This window comes from Lepidochelys kempii, chromosome 3 (genome assembly GCF_965140285.1).
Source record: "Lepidochelys kempii isolate rLepKem1 chromosome 3, rLepKem1.hap1, whole genome shotgun sequence".
Classification (NCBI taxonomy): Eukaryota; Metazoa; Chordata; order Testudines; family Cheloniidae; genus Lepidochelys; species Lepidochelys kempii.
In genome coordinates this window covers 43,640,172-43,660,231 of record NC_136382.1, presented here as the reverse complement: position 1 = coordinate 43,660,231, position 20,060 = coordinate 43,640,172, and the positions used below count along the sequence as shown (strand labels likewise).

The following is a 20,060-nucleotide window of genomic DNA, read 5'->3' as shown; positions in this document are numbered from 1 at the left end:
CAGTTACTGATTGTTTCATCATAATTGAAGGGGCTAATATCAAAATGTCAAAGTAATTTTATCATCAAAACTTTCTATTAGTTGGTGTTAATACCTCCTTTTGTAATAAAAGATTTGAACAGTGCCTTTCAAGCTTTTTATGATTTCTGAGGGAATGAGGCAGCTTACAGTGAAGCTTCCATTAGAGTGGTTTAATTTATAAGCTCTTTAAATATAATGCCAGGGCCTTGTGCTGAACAGGTTTCTCTGGGCAGCCTAAAGGCCAAATCTTTATGAAAGTCTCTTTAAAATATCACCTACAAAAATTCATGGGTATGTCTACCTCTTTCTCGTAGTGATGAAAGATCACTAGGTTTAGAGTCTTGATCGGCTAATTATGCAAAAATAAGTGCTTATCTGAACCCAAACTAAACCTCTAAGCCTTTTGAGTCTTTCCTTACCACACAAGTTATCTTCTGTAAACATACAAACAAGCCAGCTCCCCAAAAGTTATCAAATCCCAACCCAACTACTGATATTGGAGGGGGAGGGAATGAAGTGCCCACTTATTTGCTTACCCTCACTGCAAAATTCATAAATGCTAGCTAATTCTAGGATGTGGGGAAAGAAATAGAGCAAGATGCCTGTTCAGCCCTCCAATGGAAAGGGCTACAAGGAGGGACTGGGATTGGATGACCTCCCTCCCTGACCCCAGAAGACTTGTACAGAAAGTGATGCATGGGAAGAAATAGGCTGCCAGCTGCCTTTGGAGATGACCTATCCATTGTAATGACAATCTGCAAAGCTGTCCCTAATGTACAATTCATACCATAGTTTGGTCATTCAGATCACGATTTTCCTAGTGTAACATTGTGACCTATTGCTCAGGTCACCCAGAACTGTGAGCCATCTGTTACCACTCCACCTCAGCAAGAGTGAGCTTTGCTGTGGCTAAACTAGGTCTCAGCTTCCTGGCACAGCAGCTTGTCTGCCTTTCCAGCAAACGCTTCAGGACTCTACCAGTCCAAACCTTGCTCTGCAGGTAGCAATCAGGGAACCCAAGTTCCTGAGTTCCACAGAAACATCTTTCTGCAGTGTTCAGTCGCTCTTAGTGGACTGTCACAGAAGTTATTAAGTTTGCTGCATCCAAAGAGACTGAGCCCAAACAGCCTGTTAGGTTAGCTAAAGACTTCCATTTCTATATAAAAGCACTGAGGTGTTTTTTGTAATAAAAGAAGTAGTAGTTTATTAACAAACCACATATGTTTAAGTGATTTCAAGTAAGAATGAAAGAGCTATGAAAGGTTACAAATAATGGCTTTCTAATTACTACAACTTAACTTCAGCAAGTTACAATCGATCTAAGCAGATTTCTTACCTATATACTCAGTTCCAAAGATTTCAACCCCTTTGGTTGAAGGATGAACCTTTCTCAGATTTCAGATTTCTCTTTTGTCCTTCAGGTGGTAGAAAGTCATTTTGGCATCTATTTTTGCTTATATTTTCCAAAGTCCATTTTCTCTGTTTTTTAGAGCCAGAAAGTTTAATCAAAAACACTTCAGCCATTCTGAGAATGAGGTTAGGGAAACTTACGTCGTTTTGCCAGTGTTAAAATTTTGTATAACAGTTTCATTAAGAAGGTTTGGAGCAGTGACTTAAAGTTGTGTGTGGGGGGAAAGGGGGTCAGGGTTACTTGGAGATGAGAGTGGTGACTTTTACTGTCCACCCAATTCTGGCCAAGTTATAAGTCTCTGTCTCTGTTTCGCATGTTCAGTAGAGGCTGGCAGCTAAATTCTTTGAAGATTCCATTTGCAACAAGCATGTTGCTGCCCAGGGCTCCAGGGACTGAGGAGAACTTTTCTTTTAAATTCTCCTCCTTTTTGCTAGGGTCCAGTATACTGCCAGGCACCAAGCCTGAGATTGGAGTGATGCTCTCTCCTGTGCTCTTAATATTTCATGAACCAACATATCGGCCTACAGTGCTTTTACACTTTTTGGTGGAATTATTCCTTCAAAACTCTTGGATGTGCTTTATTAAACTTTAGTTTCATGGCTTTACTAATTCTGTCACATCATAAACCCTTTTCTGACTTCAGTGGTACAGAATGATGAACAATTTTGTTTGCTTGGTGCCAGTAGTATGAAATCAGGAGTTGGTGAGCCAAAACGCAGCACATTAAGTCATCTATTTGAAAAAGGAACAATGTCTTCATGTACTAGTTTTCCATAAAAAAAAGTAAAAATAAAAATCAGTTTTCTGCACTTGAATTCATAAAACTGCTATGATTACCTCCTATGTTCCATCACAAAGATATTTTTATATAATCCCTGATCCTTTTCTTCTCTTCATGCACAGTTTAGAAAACTAATGGAGGTTTAAAAAAACAATCTCAGCCTTCCTAATTGTTAAAGAACAGCCAAGCTTCTTTTTTTTCCCCCTGCACATAGCTGGGAAACACATTTTAGTTTTAAATCTTATTTTTTATAGTATCTAGAAAGGGTCAAAGTGAGACCCTTGTCCATTATCTTTGAAAACTCATGGCGATCCAGGGAAGTCCCGGATGACTGGAAAAAGGCTAATGTAGTGCCCATCTTTAAAAAAGGGAAGAAGGAGGATCCTGGGAACTGCAGGCCAGTCAGCCTCACCTCAGTCCCCAGAAAAATCATGGAGCAGGTCCTCAAGGAATCAATTCTGAAGCACTTAGAAGAGAGGAAAGTGATCAGGAACAGTCATCATGGATTCACCAAGGGCAAGTCATGCCTGACTAATCTAATTGCCTTCTATGATGAGATTACTGGTTCTGTGGATGAAGGGAAAGCAGTGGACATGGTGTTCCTTGACTTTAGCAAAGCTTTTGACATGGTCTCCTACAGTATTCTTGTCAGCAAGTTAAAGAAGTATGGGCTGGATGAATGCACTATAAGGTGGGTAGAAAATTGGCTAGATTGTAGGGCTCAATGGGTAGTGATCAATGGCTCCGTGTTTTGTTGTCAGCCAGTATCAAGCGGAGTGCCCCAAGGGTCAGTCCTGGGGCCGGTTTTGTTCAATATCTTCATAAATGATCTGGAGGATGGTGTGGATTGCACCCTCAGCAAGTTTGCAGATGACACTAAACTGGGAGGAGTGGTAGATACGCTGGAGGGTAGGGATAGGATACAGAGGGACCTAGATAAATTGGAGGATTGGGCCAAAAGAAATCTGATGAGGTTCAACAAGGACTAGTGCAGAGTCCTGCACTTAGGACGGAAGAATCCAATGCACTGCTACTGACTAGGGACCGAATGGCTAGGCAGCAGTTCTGCAGAAAAGGACCTAGGGGTTACACTGGACGAGAAGCTGGGTATGAGTCAACAGTGTGCCCTAGTAGCCAAGAAGGTCAATGGCATTCTGGGATGTATAAGTAGGGGCATTGCCAGCAGATTGAGGGACGTGATCGTTTCCCTCTATTCGACGTTGGTGAGGCCTTATCTGGAGTACTGTGTCCAGTTTTGGGCCCCACATTACAAGAAGGATGTGGAAAAATTGGAAAGAGTCCAGCGGAGGGCAACAAAAATGATTAGGGGACTGGAACACATGACTTACGAGGAGAGGCTGAGGGAACTGGGATTGTTTAGTCTACGGAAGAGAAGAATGAGGGGAGATTTGATAGCTGCTTTCAACTACCTGAAAGGTGATTCCAAAGAGGATGGATCTAGACTATTCTCAGTGGTAGCGGATGACAGGACAAGGAGTAATGGTCTCAAGGTGCAGTGGGGGAGATTTAGATTGGATATTAAGAAAAACTTTTTCACTCGGAGGGTGGTGAAACACTGGAATGCATTACCTAGGGAGGTGGTGGAATCTCCTTCCTTAGACGTTTTTAAGGTCAGGCTTGACAAAGCCCTGGCTGGGATGATTTAATTGGGGATCGGTCCTGCTTTGAGCAGGGGGTTGGACTAGATGACCTCCTGAGGTCCCTTCCAACCCTGATATTCTATGATCCTAAGAGTATGGGGTTTTTTTGTTTGTTTGTTAGTTTGTTTGTTTTTTAGGGTTTGTAGGATGTGGAGGGAAGGATTTTTAGTGCTTTTGGATTATTTTTTATGTTCCGGTTAGTTGAGTACCTAGGAAGTTGGTACAATGAGACTCAAAGTAAAAATAGAGCCAAGCTGAACTGAGGATATCTGTGGACACTAGCTGCATATAGCAGCATCAACAGCAATGTTTCAGAGTGTTAGCATGCCATATGGGTGCAATTAAGTATACAAATAGCATAGGTAATTTGTCACCTGTGAAGAATAGAGCATTACTGTCAAACTCAGTCTGTCTCTGTACAAGAGGAAGAATACTTGCAAAATCAATGAAAGGTCAGTCAGTCCAAGGGGAAAAATGCTTTAATGTATTGAGAACTCAAGAAATGGCTGAGACTGAATTCTGTTAGAAATTTATACTTCATAATGGAATTTAGTATTGCTGGTGTAGAGATCATTGACTTATAAAATACTTAGCTCACTTTATGCAAATTGAGCTTAACTTTATGTATTTTTTTTTATAAAATCTCCAAGAATATACAGTTTTTGTTGAACAATATTGTACACAATAAAATAAGTCAAAGAGAAAAAATAGAGGGTAAAGTTTAAACAATTTTTTAAAAATAATATGGAATCTTGATGGTGATTATTATAACAATAATAATTAATATTACAATGGCAGCCAAAGGACCTCAGTCAGGATTGGATCCCCATTTTGCTAGGCGATGGTCAAATAGCAGACATAGTCTTTACTCCAAATAGCTTAGTCTAATTAAAGAGAGGATGCAACAAGTATAACAAACAATAGGAGGGAAATGGGGAAGGGAGCCAGAGGTTAAGAATAGGAATATCATATGGCTACATAGGCTAAAATTATGCACAGGTGATGGTTCCAAAATATTTGTGGGTTTTTTATTAACATTTCCAAATTTCTCTGTCAGAATTGTAACACTTCTCCTTCATTCCCTTGCAACCAGGAAGAACTGACCCTAGATTCACTGAGGTTTTACATGATTTCATTTGTCTTTGTTTTCCCTTCTGCGTAGCCTGTCCCAAACTGCCCAGCTAACATTACTAGTGCTTAGAAAACAAACAAACAAAATGATCCCACCTGCTACTTCAGATATTAATCTCCTTTCCTCTATATAAGCTCCCCCTACTCCAGTGAGTGTCTGCCTACTAGGGATGTTAGGGTTCACATATTCTTTCCTTCTATAGGTCCCAGCAGGCACCAGGTGCAAGACGGCAGAAAGTCCTGTGCTCAGTTATAGACGTTGTGCCTTGATATCACTGTGATTTGCAGTTACATAGGTGCCACTGGTGGCCTGCTCACTACCTAATAGCCTCTTCCAAATCTTGTTATCAAAAAGGACATCATGGTGATTTGTAATTTAAATTGACATAGAAATTATCTATATGGAGGTTGACTCTCACCTGCTTTTACTTTGGTAACATTTTACACCGTCTCTTACTTTGGTAGCATTTTATATACCTACTCAAGTTTAAACATTACACAAGGTGTAATGTGGTAGAGAATCAGGGCACAGATCATATCATCATATCATCCACCACAGAAATACATTCCCCTCTATGGCGAATTTCTTGTTAATGTCTACTAAAAGAATACTTCTTAGTTTGTTGCACTCCTGTGTACTTTTCTGATTCTGTGATAGTGGTACTGATGAGATTCAGATATGTAAAATCAATCTGCAAGAGTAACTTCAAAAAACCAAAACAAACCTGGAAATATTTCTTATATGGCGTTTATTTCCCTTCTGCACCACTTATACCCTAGAATTAACTTTCTCCTCGTTGTTAACTGCCATTAGCAGTAATGAGAGCTCAAGGGATAGAATCAGACCTCTTGTATAATATTTCAAGTAACAATTTCTGGTTAGTTATTAACTCCCATAGGATCCTTCTAGAAAAAAATGGTATACAATGGATTTCCTACTCCTTTGTACATACCATTTTAAGTCCACTCTGCCTTCAGTGTGTACAATAATTCCTTTCACTAACTGCCAAGAAGCATTGTTGCTTGTGTTATTGCAGATGCAATCATCAACCTAGAACATAGATGCAAGTATTTTTTTTCACAATACCTTTCCAAATTATTTTTCTATCAGAGTGTTGTGTATAGGGCCTCAGCCAAAGCCCAGCCATATGTACCTTCAAAGTAAACATTTTCCAATGCAAATTATTTAATATTTCCTTTTATTAAATATATACATTTGACACATCTGCCAGTCTACTGTGGGTTCTTTGTCTCTGGGGAAATTATGCTGTTAGGAACAGACCAATCACTTTCTAAATCAGGGTTGAACTTTAGATAAATCCTGTAGTTCCCTTAGTATTATCAGGATGTTGTCAGTCCTCCCATATTTACACTTTTTTAATACAGAAAAATCAGTGGATTTCACTTACATTTCTGAAACAGCTCTTTCTCTGGACTTTTCTGATATGAGGTTAAAGATATTTTTTCTTTTTGGAAGTATTTCATCAGAATTTCTCTGCCATTAAGCAGTTTCTCAAAATGGCTGACCTGCAAAAGAAAGCTTTGTGGCTGGAGTAGCACTTTAATCCGTGTTCTACATTCTGTTCTCCTTCCTATTTCTATGTTGAGGGGAATTTAAAAAAAAACAAACAAAAACCAAAAACAAACTGAAAGTAAGCTTTTTATTCAGCAGTAAACTATACTGTTAACAACAGGCACCTGGCCCTAAACAATAGCAAGGAACAACAACAACAAAATTACTCTGTTTATGGAAAACCAACTGCTAAATTAGGCAGTTAATGGCAGCACCTAAATCATAGAATCATAGAATCATAGAATATCAGGGTTGGAAGGGACCCCAGAAGGTCATCTAGTCCAACCCCCTGCTCAAAGCAGGACCAATTCCCAGTTAAATAATCCCAGCCAGGGCTTTGTCAAGCCTGACCTTAAAAACCTCTAAGGAAGGAGATTCTACCACCTCCCTAGGTAACGCATTCCAGTGTTTCACCACCCTCTTAGTGAAAAAGTTTTTCCTAATATCCAATCTAAACCTCCCCCACTGCAACTTGAGACCATTACTCCTCGTTCTGTCATCTGCTACCATTGAGAACAGTCTAGAGCCATCCTCTTTGGAACCCCCTTTCAGGTAGTTGAAAGCAGCTATCAAATCCCCCCTCATTCTTCTCTTCTGCAGGCTAAACAATCCCAGCTCCCTCAGCCTCTCCTCATAACTCATGTGTTCCAGTCCCCTAATCATTTTTGTTGCCCTTCGCTGGACTCTCTCCAATTTATCCACATCCTTCTTGAAGTGTGGGGCCCAAAACTGGACACAGTACTCCAGATGAGGCCTCACCAATGTTGAATAGAGGGGAACGATCACGTCCCTCGATCTGTTCGCTATGCCCCTACTTATACATCCCAAAATGCCATTGGCCTTCTTGGCAACAAGGGCACACTGCTGACTCATATCCAGCTTCTCGTCCACTGTCACCCCTAGGTCCTTTTCCCCAGAACTGCTGCCTAGCCATTCGGTCCCTAGTCTGTAGCTGTGCATTGGGTTCTTCCGTCCTAAGTGCAGGACCCTGCACTTATCCTTATTGAACCTCATCAGATTCCTTTTGGCCCAATCTTCCAATTGGTCTAGGTCCTTCTGTATCCTATCCCTCCCCTCCAGCGTATCTACCACTCCTCCCAGTTTAGTATCATCCGCAAATTTGCTGAGAGTGCAATCCACACCATCCTCCAGATCATTTATGAAGATATTGAATAAAACCGGCCCCAGGACAGACCCTTGGGGCACTCCACTTGATACCGGCTGCCAACTGGACATGGAGCCATTGATCACGACCCGTTGAGCCTGACAATCTAGCCAGCTTTCTACCCACCTTATAGTGCATAAATACTGTATAAATACTGTGTATACACCTTATAGTGTATAAATACTGTGAGCAATAGTCAAAATGGCAGAAAAAGAAACAAATCTGTAAACTCATCTACACTATCAAAACAGAAAAATAGATAGTCTGACAAGACTACAATTACAACCCCTTGAAGACTTTCAGCTACTTTCAAGACTGCTAAGTTTCCAGAGACGCAATCAGGCTTTTTCAAAGCAAGATGGAACCTACCTATCTCGTTGGATTTCGGAATAGAAGTGCCTTTCTCCTTAAGTAGGCCCAACTACACACCAAATTTCTAGTATCAGCCTAATCTGAGGATTAATTTTCCAAATGTGGTAAATGCCAATCTTTCCTCCATAGATGAGAAACCTCTTTAGACTGCCGAGTAGTGGAAATTGTCCAGCAAGTCTATCATACAGAACTGAAACAATTCTTTATAGTTACTTTCATAGTCTGCATAAACATATATTTCTTGCATCTATTGAAGACATGAACCCTATTGCTAGTCCCTGAGAGAGACTGCACAGTTATTACTTGCTATTTTTTGGTTATTTATTCCGAAAAGTTCCACTTGCTCCAGCGTTTACCAAAAGAAAACAACAAACAAATGAAAACATGCACTTTACTGGTCTTGCATCAACTACCAGAATAATAGCTATGAGAAAGAAAGAGTCTTATATGTCTATTGAAAAAAGCCACCTAAATGAACAAAATAGTTGGTCAAACTCTGCTAGATTATAGATTATTTACAAGCCATTCCAAAATGATTCCCAATTCATGGATCGTTAGGACTCTCTAAACACCATCACACTCATCAAGACAGTCATTAAAATAAGAGATGTGAGCAAACTAGGTTTCATGTGCACACAAAGTATCTAAGAAATTCTTCACTCACTCAAAGTCAATTCATAAATCTCTTACAAAGCATCTGTTGCTCAGTCACAATTGTGATGGGCCCTGCAGAAAGTTCACACAGATAGAGGCTTTTCTTGAATGATACTTCACATGACGCTGGCATAAATATTCTTTTGTCTTTTATACTGGCATCCCAGCTCCCAGCATTAACACTACTCCTAGTCTTCTAATCCTTAGTGCCATGAAAACAGATTCTTATGAACTATCAGAATACTGAAGAGCAGTGATCACTACAGATGGAAATGCCCTTAGACTAAGCCTGAATCTGCACTGCAATAGGGCTCAAACCCCAGGTCCCAGTTGACTGTGTCTCAAACCCTCCGCCACCACAGGGTCCTAGGACCCAAAGTCTGAATCTGAGAGATGTGTGTACAAATGGAAAGGGTGTTTGGGCTCAAGACTGAATGTGAGCCTAAGTCTGTGCTTGTGCTTACCTTGCAGTACAGACATACCCAAAGGGGACTACATCTCATCTCTTATTACATGAGGACAATAGTTATTCCAAAACAGAATCATGCATATCACTTGACTGGAAATCAGGGTCATCCATCTAGCCACCATATGAATTCAGAACTCCTTATCAAATTGCTGCAATGTGGTTATGATAGCTCTGACTATAATGTTGTCTATCTACATGATAAAGGAGAGCAAGATTAACCAGCAAGATGAACCAATGTTTACAAGGAATTTCTCCCTTTCTTCTCAAATATGTAGAAAAAAATCAGCTAGAGTTCTCCATATCAAGTAATAAATCTGCCAATGTGGACACAAGAACAAATGGATATAAACGAGCCATCAACAAGTTCAGGCTCAAAATTAGGCAATGGTTTCTAACTATAAAAGGAGTGAAGTTCTGGGACAGTCTTCCAATGGAAGCAGTGTAGGGAAAAAAGCTAACTGGCTCCAAGACTGAGCTTAAGTTTATGGAGAAGATGGTATGATAGGACGACCTACAGTGGCATGTGGCCCATCGGTGACTGCCAGTAGCAAAAATCTCCAACACCTGGAGATGAGACACTAGATGGGGAGGGCTTTGAGTTACTGCAGAGAATATTTTCATGGGTATCTGCCTGGTGGGTGTTGCTCACATGCTCAGGGGTTAACTGATTGCCCTATTTGGGGTCAGGAAAGAATTTTCCCCTGGCTCAGATTGGCAAAGAACTTTGGGTGTTTTTTGCCTTCCTCTGCAGCATGGGGCACAAGTCACTTGCAAATTTAAACTAGTATAAATGGTGAAATCTCTGTAACTTGAAGTCTTTTAATCATGATTTGAGGACTTCAGTAACTCAGACAGAGATTAGGGGTCTATTTCAGGAGAGGGTGGGTGAGTTTTGTGGCCTGCAATGTGCAGGAGGTCAGACTAGATTATCATGATTGTCCCTTCTGACCTTAAAGTGTATGAGTTTATAAATACATATAAAAGCAGATAGACTCATTGTCAAATGTATCAGTCAGAATGGAGCATATATAATCTTATCACATAAAGGAAAAAAAAAATCAGAAACTCATTCATGGACCATGAGAGAACACCAGAAGACTGCATTTGAATTTTTTTGTGGGGGGAAATAGGAGCTATCTATGCCTTATCTGAGTTGTTGATGAAAGCATTTCTCTTCAGCCCAACTCTTAACCAGGATGCTTTGGAAAATCAAGAACCAACTATACTAACTGAATATACTACAGGATATTAGTTGAAACTTTGCAGTTATCCAGAAATGACTCCAACAGGAATCCCTGTTTTCCAGAAGATGACAAAAATCCAATCGTCACTGGTCAGAGATATCATTTAGAGAAAATGCAACCAAAATAAAACAGATTTTACAATTCCTTCAAAATTCCATTTCTATAATTAGAAATAAGACCAGTTTTCTGAAGATCTGCCTTTCAGCAATAACCAGCTGTGACCGGGGTCCCAGTGGAGGCCAGCTGAGGTCTCTCAATTAGGGTGAACTGCAAAGAGTGGGGCAGATAAGCCCCAAAACTGATGGATATTTTCAATACTTAGATTTACCAAGCCAGCAGAAAACAGCTTCTTTATTACCTCACTGGTTTCCAGAAGACAAAAACACAGTTCCCTTGAATTAACCCTGCCTCAGGACTCCATTCAGGTACCCAAGACAAATATGATGAAGATTTCTGAAAATCTTATTTCATCATATAAAAGAAAAGGTTCTACCAATCTCAAAAAATCAGACACATTACCTCCTAGGTTATTGATTATTCCAGATCTTACCCAAATACACACTTACACCAATTATTATTAACTAAACTAAAATTTATTTAAAAAGAAAAGAAAGAGAGAGAGTATGGTTAAAAGATCAATATACATACAGACATGAGTTCAATTCTTGACGTTCAGATTCATAGCAGAGATGGTGAGCTTTGTAGTTGCAAAGAGTTCCTTTAGAATTTAGTCCATAGGCTATAGTCCAACGTCCAATATCACCTTCAGGGAGTACCAGCATAACTGGGACCTCAATCTGATGACTCAAACTTCCCCTGATGAAGCTTAAGCAGATCTGAGATACAAAGGTTTGGGACCCAAACATCTTTTATACAATTTCAAACCTTCTTTGACAGGTTGTAGTCCCTCTGGAAACAAAAGGTAATTAGGGTGATTTTGAAGAAGGTCCATCACTGGTACTTAGCTATACAAATTAACATAAGGAAATTGCCTGTTCCTTCACCATTCACAGATGATTTGCTATACATTTCAAACAGAGATGAATACAGCGATATCCCATGTTTATAATTCATTTAAATGCCAGGATGTCATTTTGATCTCTGAATTAACAGAATACAGCACAAAGAGTGACTGTGGGTTACATTGTTGACCACTCCCCATATATATGTAAATACACAAAAACATAAACATTATCTCCCCTTATGTCTTTAAGGGTTGGATTTGAGTAATTTATTTTGCAGGATGCTTAACCCTTTCTGGCCAGGAGTCATACCAGCATAATGGGATCAGGCAGACTAAGTGGCACCTCTTCTCATCCTCAGTTTTTGGGCAATGCCTCCCTTCAATGAGAAACCAGATAACAGATTCCCCTCTGAAACCTTTAAATGGGTCCTGGGAGTTCACTGCCTTAATGGAAATTTCACTTGTTTGTTCTAGAGATGAATTCAGTATGATAGATATGTTTGAATAAAAAAAGAAAACATTTTTAAAGCTATTCATTTATTCTGTGCTAAAATAAAGAAGAAAAAACACCTTCAGAAGCAAAGGCAATTTTTGGCTGTTTCTAATAAACGTTTAACTTCTCCTTCAAAAATATTTATCCTTCCCATGCCCCACCAAGGTCTCCGCTTCCAGACCAACAGTGATTCTGTAACTAATATATTTATTAGTATTTTTGCAACTTTGGGAGAATCCCAAAAGATCCCAGGAGTAGGAGCTTACCCCATTGCTAAAAGCATGATTGCTCTGGTTCTGCCTTCTAGTCTCCACAAAGACAGTGTACCTAAAGTAGCTTTGGAAGACATGGATGCTAGGAGACAATAAATGATCAGGTAAGGCAAAATATGTTTTAAATGTGCTAATCACAAAATCTGCACACAAACATAGGTTATAACAACACATACATTAAAATATAACTGACTTCACAAATTTATTTTGAAATTAAAATGGCAAAGCCAAGTGGATATGGTTTCTAATATTTCCAAAAAGTCACGCAATTTGGGATTTGGCAGATCAGCAAGGGAAGTAATTTGAAGAGCCAAAGCCCTAAATCATTTCAACAATTCTCTCTCTGCAAACCCCTAAGAGGTCAAATAATCTGGGGAATATTAGTAAGAGAGCTGTCATGATGAAGCACAAGGAGAGAGGAGATCTCTGGAAAGTTAGGATTGATGGTACAGGTAAGGGGAAATTGGGGAAGTATGAAACCCAGTGCTTGAGGATGCCACAGACAGAGCCAAATATTACAGGGGCCTCAACCCAGCCTCTAATTCTGTAGGTACATTTTTATATCCTCAGTAAACTGCCAGCACAAATAGTTCTGTTTGAGATGACAGTCTACCTGATTTGCCTGTAAAATCAGGGATCTAAATGTTAGCATTTCCACCTATAAGCCCTCCCCTGCAGATAACAACATGCATAAAATTAGAATTAATTTTAAAAATCAGGCACAACTTTTTTTTTTTAAAGCTATGGAACTAATGTACTGGAGGATCCTTTGAGGAGCATTTGAATTTTTGCCTAATTTCAGTTATCTTATTTAGCTTTTCCTTCAGGTTTTTGTGCTTTCCATGTAAATTTGCTGACGTTCCTCTATTCCACATATAATTTCAGATGTTCTAATAATTAATATCCAAGTGGAGTCAAGCTGAAATAATAGAAACTGGTCAAAAATGATTTATTTGGTTGCTTTAGCCTGTTCTTTTTCACAAAATGTACATGAATAGATTTTTATTTTTACAAATGTGTTTATTATGAATTATTCAATGAATAGTTTTCAAGAACTTATTTGAGCTATGGATTGTCTGAATAGTTCAGGCTGCCTATTCAGTTCTGTTTCTGGTTGAAATGAATTTGATTTCTAGGTTAAATAAATCTCAGCTGTGGATCCAAACTTGCTATCACATGTACAAAACTGTATTGTTTACTGTATTTGCTGAAAAGCAAACAATACAGAGAGTGAACAGACTGAATCAAAACCAATTTTTAATTCAGCAACAGTTCATGTACAAGCTTTATGCCATTTAACCAGCTCTGTATACACTACATTGTACTTGAATATTGACCTTCATTTAAACGTCGATTGTGACAAATATATTGAGCCAAATCCAGGACTGACCTAGACAGCTGCATTTCCACTGAAGTCAATTTGTCCCATTATGTTTTTGAAATTAGTTTTTCAGTGAGGACTCCCCTTGACAAACTATCTCTGCCATTCCAAAAATATAAACTAAAAATAAAATATGTTTTGATGAAACTTTGAGGGTTCTTTATTCCCTGCTTGATTATTTAGAATTTGCCATTTTCCCCATATTTTGTTGAAATTTTGTCAAATGGTTCTGTTCACCATTTTTATATATTATGGATATTTAGATAATCTCCATTAAGATTTGCTAAGCAAAAGTTATTTATGACTGTAGTTCAGTTTCAATAATACATTTTCCCCATTCCAATTCTGAAGTCTTTCATTTTAACTCTGCAACAAAAGTTTCTTGGTATGCAGTCTTCCCTGTTTTGAGAAGAATTTTAGTTCCTTAGAGGATACTTGCCTTTTTTATTGTTACACTGAAGTGTTCAAGACTAGGTATGTGTAGTAGCTTACTGAAAAACAGCAAGTCATGCCACAAAATTTCACTGTTCTACTTATTGTATGTTGCATTAAAGCAGTCGCCATTAAAATGTCTACATTTGCTGACAGTTATCACACATTGCTATCTGAAATACCAGTTATTTCCTAAAAATGGAGACTAGTGTGAATTAACTACTGCCGAATGTGGACATTTTAGAACAGTAGTATAATGTAATGTAATTGTTTAAATATCATTTTAACATCAAAATATATTTTCTGTTCATCTATGTCACCCATGCAACTAGAAATGACATTGTGGTTTATCCTATCTGCAGACTTACTGGCTCTAGTGTTCCTGATCTTATTGTGAGCATGAGCAACCAGATGTGGCTACATTTGCAATCTGATGACAGCATTGGCTCACCAGGATTCAAAGCTGTCTATCAAGGTATGAACGAAAGTAAATTAACTCATTTACATTCATAATCTAGGATCCTTTGATACACAACAAAACATATATGTATTTATATGTACTTTAAATGTGTGTTTGTTTTGTATAACAAGGCAGCCTGTCAGTGCTAGACCAATGGACTAATAGCTAGTGCAGGGGTGGCTCCAGCCTCTTCCTTGTAGAGGGCTGAAGTGGGCCAGACACAAAATTGGAGGGCTGTGCCACCCCATGCCACGAGACCCTGGCCTCTCCATGCCCCACCCTCTGGCCAGGTCAGAGGCTAAAAGTCATAGTCGGGCGGTGCAGGGCACTGGCTGCTTGCAGCTGGTAAGAGCTGCCCCGGTTGGGGACTGCAGATACTACACATGCCCTGGGCGGTACGCCCCAGCAGGCAGGTACACAGGCCAGGGACTGCTCTCAGGAACCCCAGCCTCCTGCCTGGGCTGACTTCTCCACTGTTGCTGGAGCTGCTCTGCCGTCAGAGCTGGGCAGCTAGAGACTGGCAGTTGCTACAGGGGGGCTAAGGCAAATGTTGGGGTGACTATATCCCCTACAAGCCCCCACCTCAGCATTGCCCCATGTCTAGTGTTAAGCAATGCCTCACTGAAAATGTTGGTTCAGAATGGCTGAGAATGGGGTTGTTATAAAAGTGAAAGCCAAAACTTTCTTACTTATGTGGCTTTAAAATGAATGGAAGCTGTAGATCTACATCACTTTTGAAAATCACAGCACTTTTATTTAGGTTCTGAAGTACAGAATTAATTGCTTAACTTTGGATACCTAAGTTTGCAAATATTAGTTAGTATTACCAAGAATTATCAAAAGAGAGTTGGGAGGGGTGAAGCATTCGTATTGTTTTCATACAACATAGAGGCTCTTTTCAGATTTAACCAAATTTATACCTGCCATGTAAGGTACAGAATGAATGCATTTATTGTGGCTGTCAGTGAAAGAAAGGCCAGCATATATGGGGGGAAATATGGTCCAGAATAAAGAAGTTATGGAAATTCTTAAACCCTCTACTTAGCTAAATTTATTCTGCTACTACGTCAAGCAAAGGAGGGCCTGTAATGGGTGCACTCAACCCTTGTGAGTGCCCCGTGGGCCAAGTGGGTATACCTGCGCGCACTCGCTCTCTCAGATTGTCCCTGCTCTGGGAAAGAGCAGCGCCCCAGGGGTCTCTCCCTAGAGACAATGTTTTCGCCCTCTTGGACTTCCTGGCTGCAGCTCTCCAGCTGGGCCGTGATAGTTCAGTTCCCCCTCTGGGGTCCTTAATGTCCAGACCACTTCCCTCCAGTGGCTAATCAGGGGTGGGGAGGGAACCGGGTCCACCTGGTACTCCAGGTCCCAGCCCAGGGACCCTGTAGAGAGCAGCCGTCTGCTGTGTGCCTTTAATTATATTGCACGGCTTCTCTAATTCCCTGGTTTCAGAGTAACAGCCATGTTAGTCTGTATTCGCAAAAAGAAAAGGAGTACTTGTGGCACCTTAGAGACTAACCAATTTATTTGAGCATTAGCTTTCGTGAGCTACAGCTCACTTCATCGGATGCATACTGTGGAAAGTATAGAAGATCTTTTTATACACACAAAGCATGAAAAAATGGGTGTTTACCACTACAAAAGTTTTTCTCTCCCCACACCCCACTCTCCTGCTGGTAATAGCTTATCTGAGTGATCACTTTAGATAAGCTATTACCAGCAGGAGAGTGCGGTGGGGGGAGAGAAAACCTTTTGTAGTGGTAAAAACCCATTTTTTCATGCTTTGTGTGTATAAAAAGATCTTCTATACTTTCCACAGTATGCATCCGATGAAGTGAGCTGTAGCTCACGAAAGCTTATGCTCAAATAAATTGGTTAGTCTCTAAGGCGCCACAAGTACTCCTTTTCTAATTCCCTGGGCCACTTCCTGGTGGCCCCATGCCATTTTCACCCTTACCTCAGGGGCTTGTCCAAATGGAGTCCCAGCAACCAGCTCAGGGATCCTTCTGGCAGCGCTGCCCTGTCTGGGGTTCTGTAGCTCTGTCAGCCAGCCACACACCATCCACACTCCTACAGCTCCAGCAAGGAACTGAACTATTTCTGGTCCTGCAGCTCTACTTATACCAGGCTGCTGGACCCCAGTTGGCTTTGTCCCACACAGCCACATTAGGCAGCCTGGAGGACCTCTCTACTGCCTTTTTTGGGGGGCAGGGTGTGGCACGGGTCCTCAGAGGGTCTGGTATACCCTGTCACAGGACCTCTGTAACATAAGCCTTTATAGCTATCTGTTTATGGACTTCAGTAATACCAGACTATGAGGCTTCTGATATATCAATTGGGTTGTTACACTCTGGCCATAAATATATAACCTGGTATTAATATACAGCAGGTATTATTTCAGAATGAACACTTTTTATGATAATTGCAGCTCAAATTTTGCAGCTTAGAACAGATCTTAAAAAGTGGTATAATGCTTGATTTATTCCTGTTAGTTTAGTTTACCTTAAGGACAAGAGACAGTTACTGGTATCATTAGTGATTTCTTTAAGAGGAGCATTCTCGGTATGTCAAGCAAATTGTTCCTATCTGATAGTTACTTTGTCAAAGTTATTTTTAAGAGCTTTTCAAGCTCTTATCCGAGCCTGCCTTTAGCTATTTAAAAAGGATTACTGGACAGTCATTATTTCTTCTTCAAGCTGAATACTACCACTAATGGCATGTGATGCTCTGGTGTTAATAATGTTGAATCAGGGTCCTGTTCCTGTGCAGAATCAGAACAGGCCTCCTGAGTAGGCTCTTTGGAGGATATAATGTATCTGGTCCTGGAGTTTCTCCAGCACTGTGGAAGTTGGGTCCATTATCTGAGTCTGTTGGTGTTAGGGCAACCTCCATGCTGAGAGTTTTAATGGTGCCTGGTTTTGCCTGGAACCAACACTAGTGTGCCTGGCATGTTTCCCTCTGTGCCAGAGGCAGCCTTGATACTGGGGAATCCTTCATCTCTGCACTAACCTCTCCTGACTCTTTTTAGATTACCCCCATTTTAATCCACAAATGAGGTGACAATATTGGCAGGAACTTCCGCTTCAGAAGTCTGTTATTTTTCATCTCTCACAAAGGGGTCTAGAAGGGGTCTTCTTCTTTTATCACCACCATTTGTGAAACCAGTCCTTTCTCTTCATGATCGGTCAGCATACATGACAACTTGTCTGAATTGGATGGTGATAAAGCAGGGGCTGATGTCAATTAATTTGCTACATTGCAAGAAGCTTAATGTTTTCTGCTTCTCTTGATCACACATCATGCCTGTGTCAGTGTCATTGTCTGACAACTACAGACCATTTCTGAAATAGTCAATTTGGATAGCTGAGACACACAGTTCAAGAAGAGACTCACTGTTTCTTTGGAGATCAAAGTAAAGGGGAAGGTAACTTTTTCTATCAATGAAGAGCTGCTGCATGCTGTTAGAGATCATAGAATCATAGCAGAATAGAGTTGGAAGAGACCTCAGGAAGTCATCTAGTCCAACCCCCTGCTCAAAGCAGGACCAACCCCAACTAAATCATCCTAGCCAGGGCTTTGTCAAGCCAGGCCTTAAAAACCTATAAGGAATGAGATTCCACCACCTCCTTAGGTAACCCAGACCAGTGTTTCACCACCCTCTTAGTGAAATATTTTTTTCCTAATATCAAACCTAGACCCCCCCCCCCCCCCCCCCCGCAACTTGAAACCATTGCTCCTTGTTCTGTCATCTGCCACCACCAAGAACAGCCTAGATCCATCGTCTTTGGAACCCCCCTTTAGGTAGTTGAAGGCTGCTATCAAATCCCCCCTCACTCTTCTCTTCTGCAGACGAAATAAGCCTAGTTCCCTCAGCCTGTCCTCATAAGTCATATTCCTCAACCCCCTAATCATTTTTGTTGCCCTTCACTGGACTCTCTCCATTTTTTTCACATCCTTTCTGTAGTGGGGGGCCCAAAACTGGATTCAGTACTCCAGATGTGGCCTCAGAGGGGAATAATCACTTCCCTCGATCTGCTGGCAATGCTCCTATTAATGCAAACTCCTCTGTTGGCTTCTCCTCTGTTTGCAGCTCACTCGATTTGCAACTGGCTGATTTTTTTATAAGGCTGCTGGCTCAAATCAGTTGCCCTGGCTCAAAGCCTTCCCTCCAATCAATCATTTAAGGCCCACCATAGCTCCTCTCAGACAGTTTCCAGGTAAACTACCTCTGTTGTCTTCTCTTCTGTTCACAGAGATATCACACCTAATCCATAATCTGCATCTTCTATCACCTGGGCAACTGATCACTTAGATCAGATGCAACAGCAGAGAGTTTGGTGTTCTTTACACATTTGACTTTTTCTTCTCCACTCTCACTGGCTAGTGACAAAACTGAGGTCTCCATGGTTGTTCACTTTTCTCCATCTAACAAAGGCTTTCAACAGAAAAATGTATTTCTCAGATACATTGAGTAGTCTTATTTATTCTCTGGTCATTGAGGCCCAAATCTGTTCTAGCTTTTGGACTCTCACCATCTCCTTGATAAGCAAAATAAGATGGTGGAAAGCATCCTTTCTGAAGGCCTCATAATTTTTAAATGTATACTGTGTGGTACTTCAGATATGTCTGCATGAACTGTGGGATATGGCTTGTCTGTACTAATTTAAAGCAAAATGGAAATATGCATTTGATGTCGAGAGCTTAAAAAAATAGATACATAGCAAGACTGATTAGCATCTGCAGAAGATGGAGGAAGAGACCAAGTTTACTGCTCTGTTGTTGGGGATGACCCAAACTAGTTAAAGAGAAGTAACCATGTTTCATCAATTTGCAGCAGCTTCTGTTTCTTTTAATCTACTACTACTACAGAAGTCTCAACTGTAACAGCAACAAAATAGGAAAGTTAAGTTAATCATTTTAAGCTGAGATTTGCTTAAAGGATTGTTTAGCTGTGCATTAAACTTGTGCACCTAATGAGCTCAGTGCTTTCCTGAGGGCATAGTCCTGACCTCTATTTCACTTATGTCCATTTCTTCACATTCCTTTGCACACCATTTTGTCTCTTTCCCTGTGGCATGAGGTAGAATTATTACAGATTCTTGGGTATTGAAGATAATACAGTATGAATGCATGGTCCAGTTTTACTCATAATGGAAATAGCAACTCTGCTCAAAAATGGATTTCCTTCTGGCCTGGAAATCTATGACTCTCTTAAGGTTAGAAGTCCTGGGGCATAGAAAAGGACTTTTGTTGATACTTCCTCAGCCCCCCAAAAAGATGACTTTGTCCCATCAAGAACATGAAAAAAAATTAATTCCACATTCTGATTTTATATCACTTTGCCTTCCATGTGAGATTGCTTCAAGGTTCCTGACTTAGAGAGGTGAATTTTTGCTGTATCTGTCCATCTTATCAAATATCTTTATTTCTTTGTGGGTTACAGCCACTGCTACTATACAAGGCTGTTCTCTGGCTTTCCTGCAGAACCAAAGTTATTCCCCCTGGATGTGTGATAATAATGGCTGTATTGCTCAGACATCTGGGAATACACTGTCATATTGATAATATTATCTCTAGAT

At 40.3% G+C, this 20,060-nt stretch overlaps 1 protein-coding gene across 2 annotated transcripts in view; it reads left to right on the top strand.

Annotated features, from left to right (window-relative positions):
* The window catches only part of CSMD1 (CUB and Sushi multiple domains 1), a 2,003,711-nt gene that overhangs the window by 1,422,951 nt on the left and 560,700 nt on the right, over positions 1-20,060 (top strand). For both annotated transcript variants that reach the window (XM_073336216.2, XM_073336215.2), the window contains exon 12: positions 14,387-14,499. In XM_073336216.2, coding sequence (XP_073192317.1) covers positions 14,387-14,499 — 113 coding nt within the window. The remainder of the gene's footprint in view (positions 1-14,386; positions 14,500-20,060) is intronic.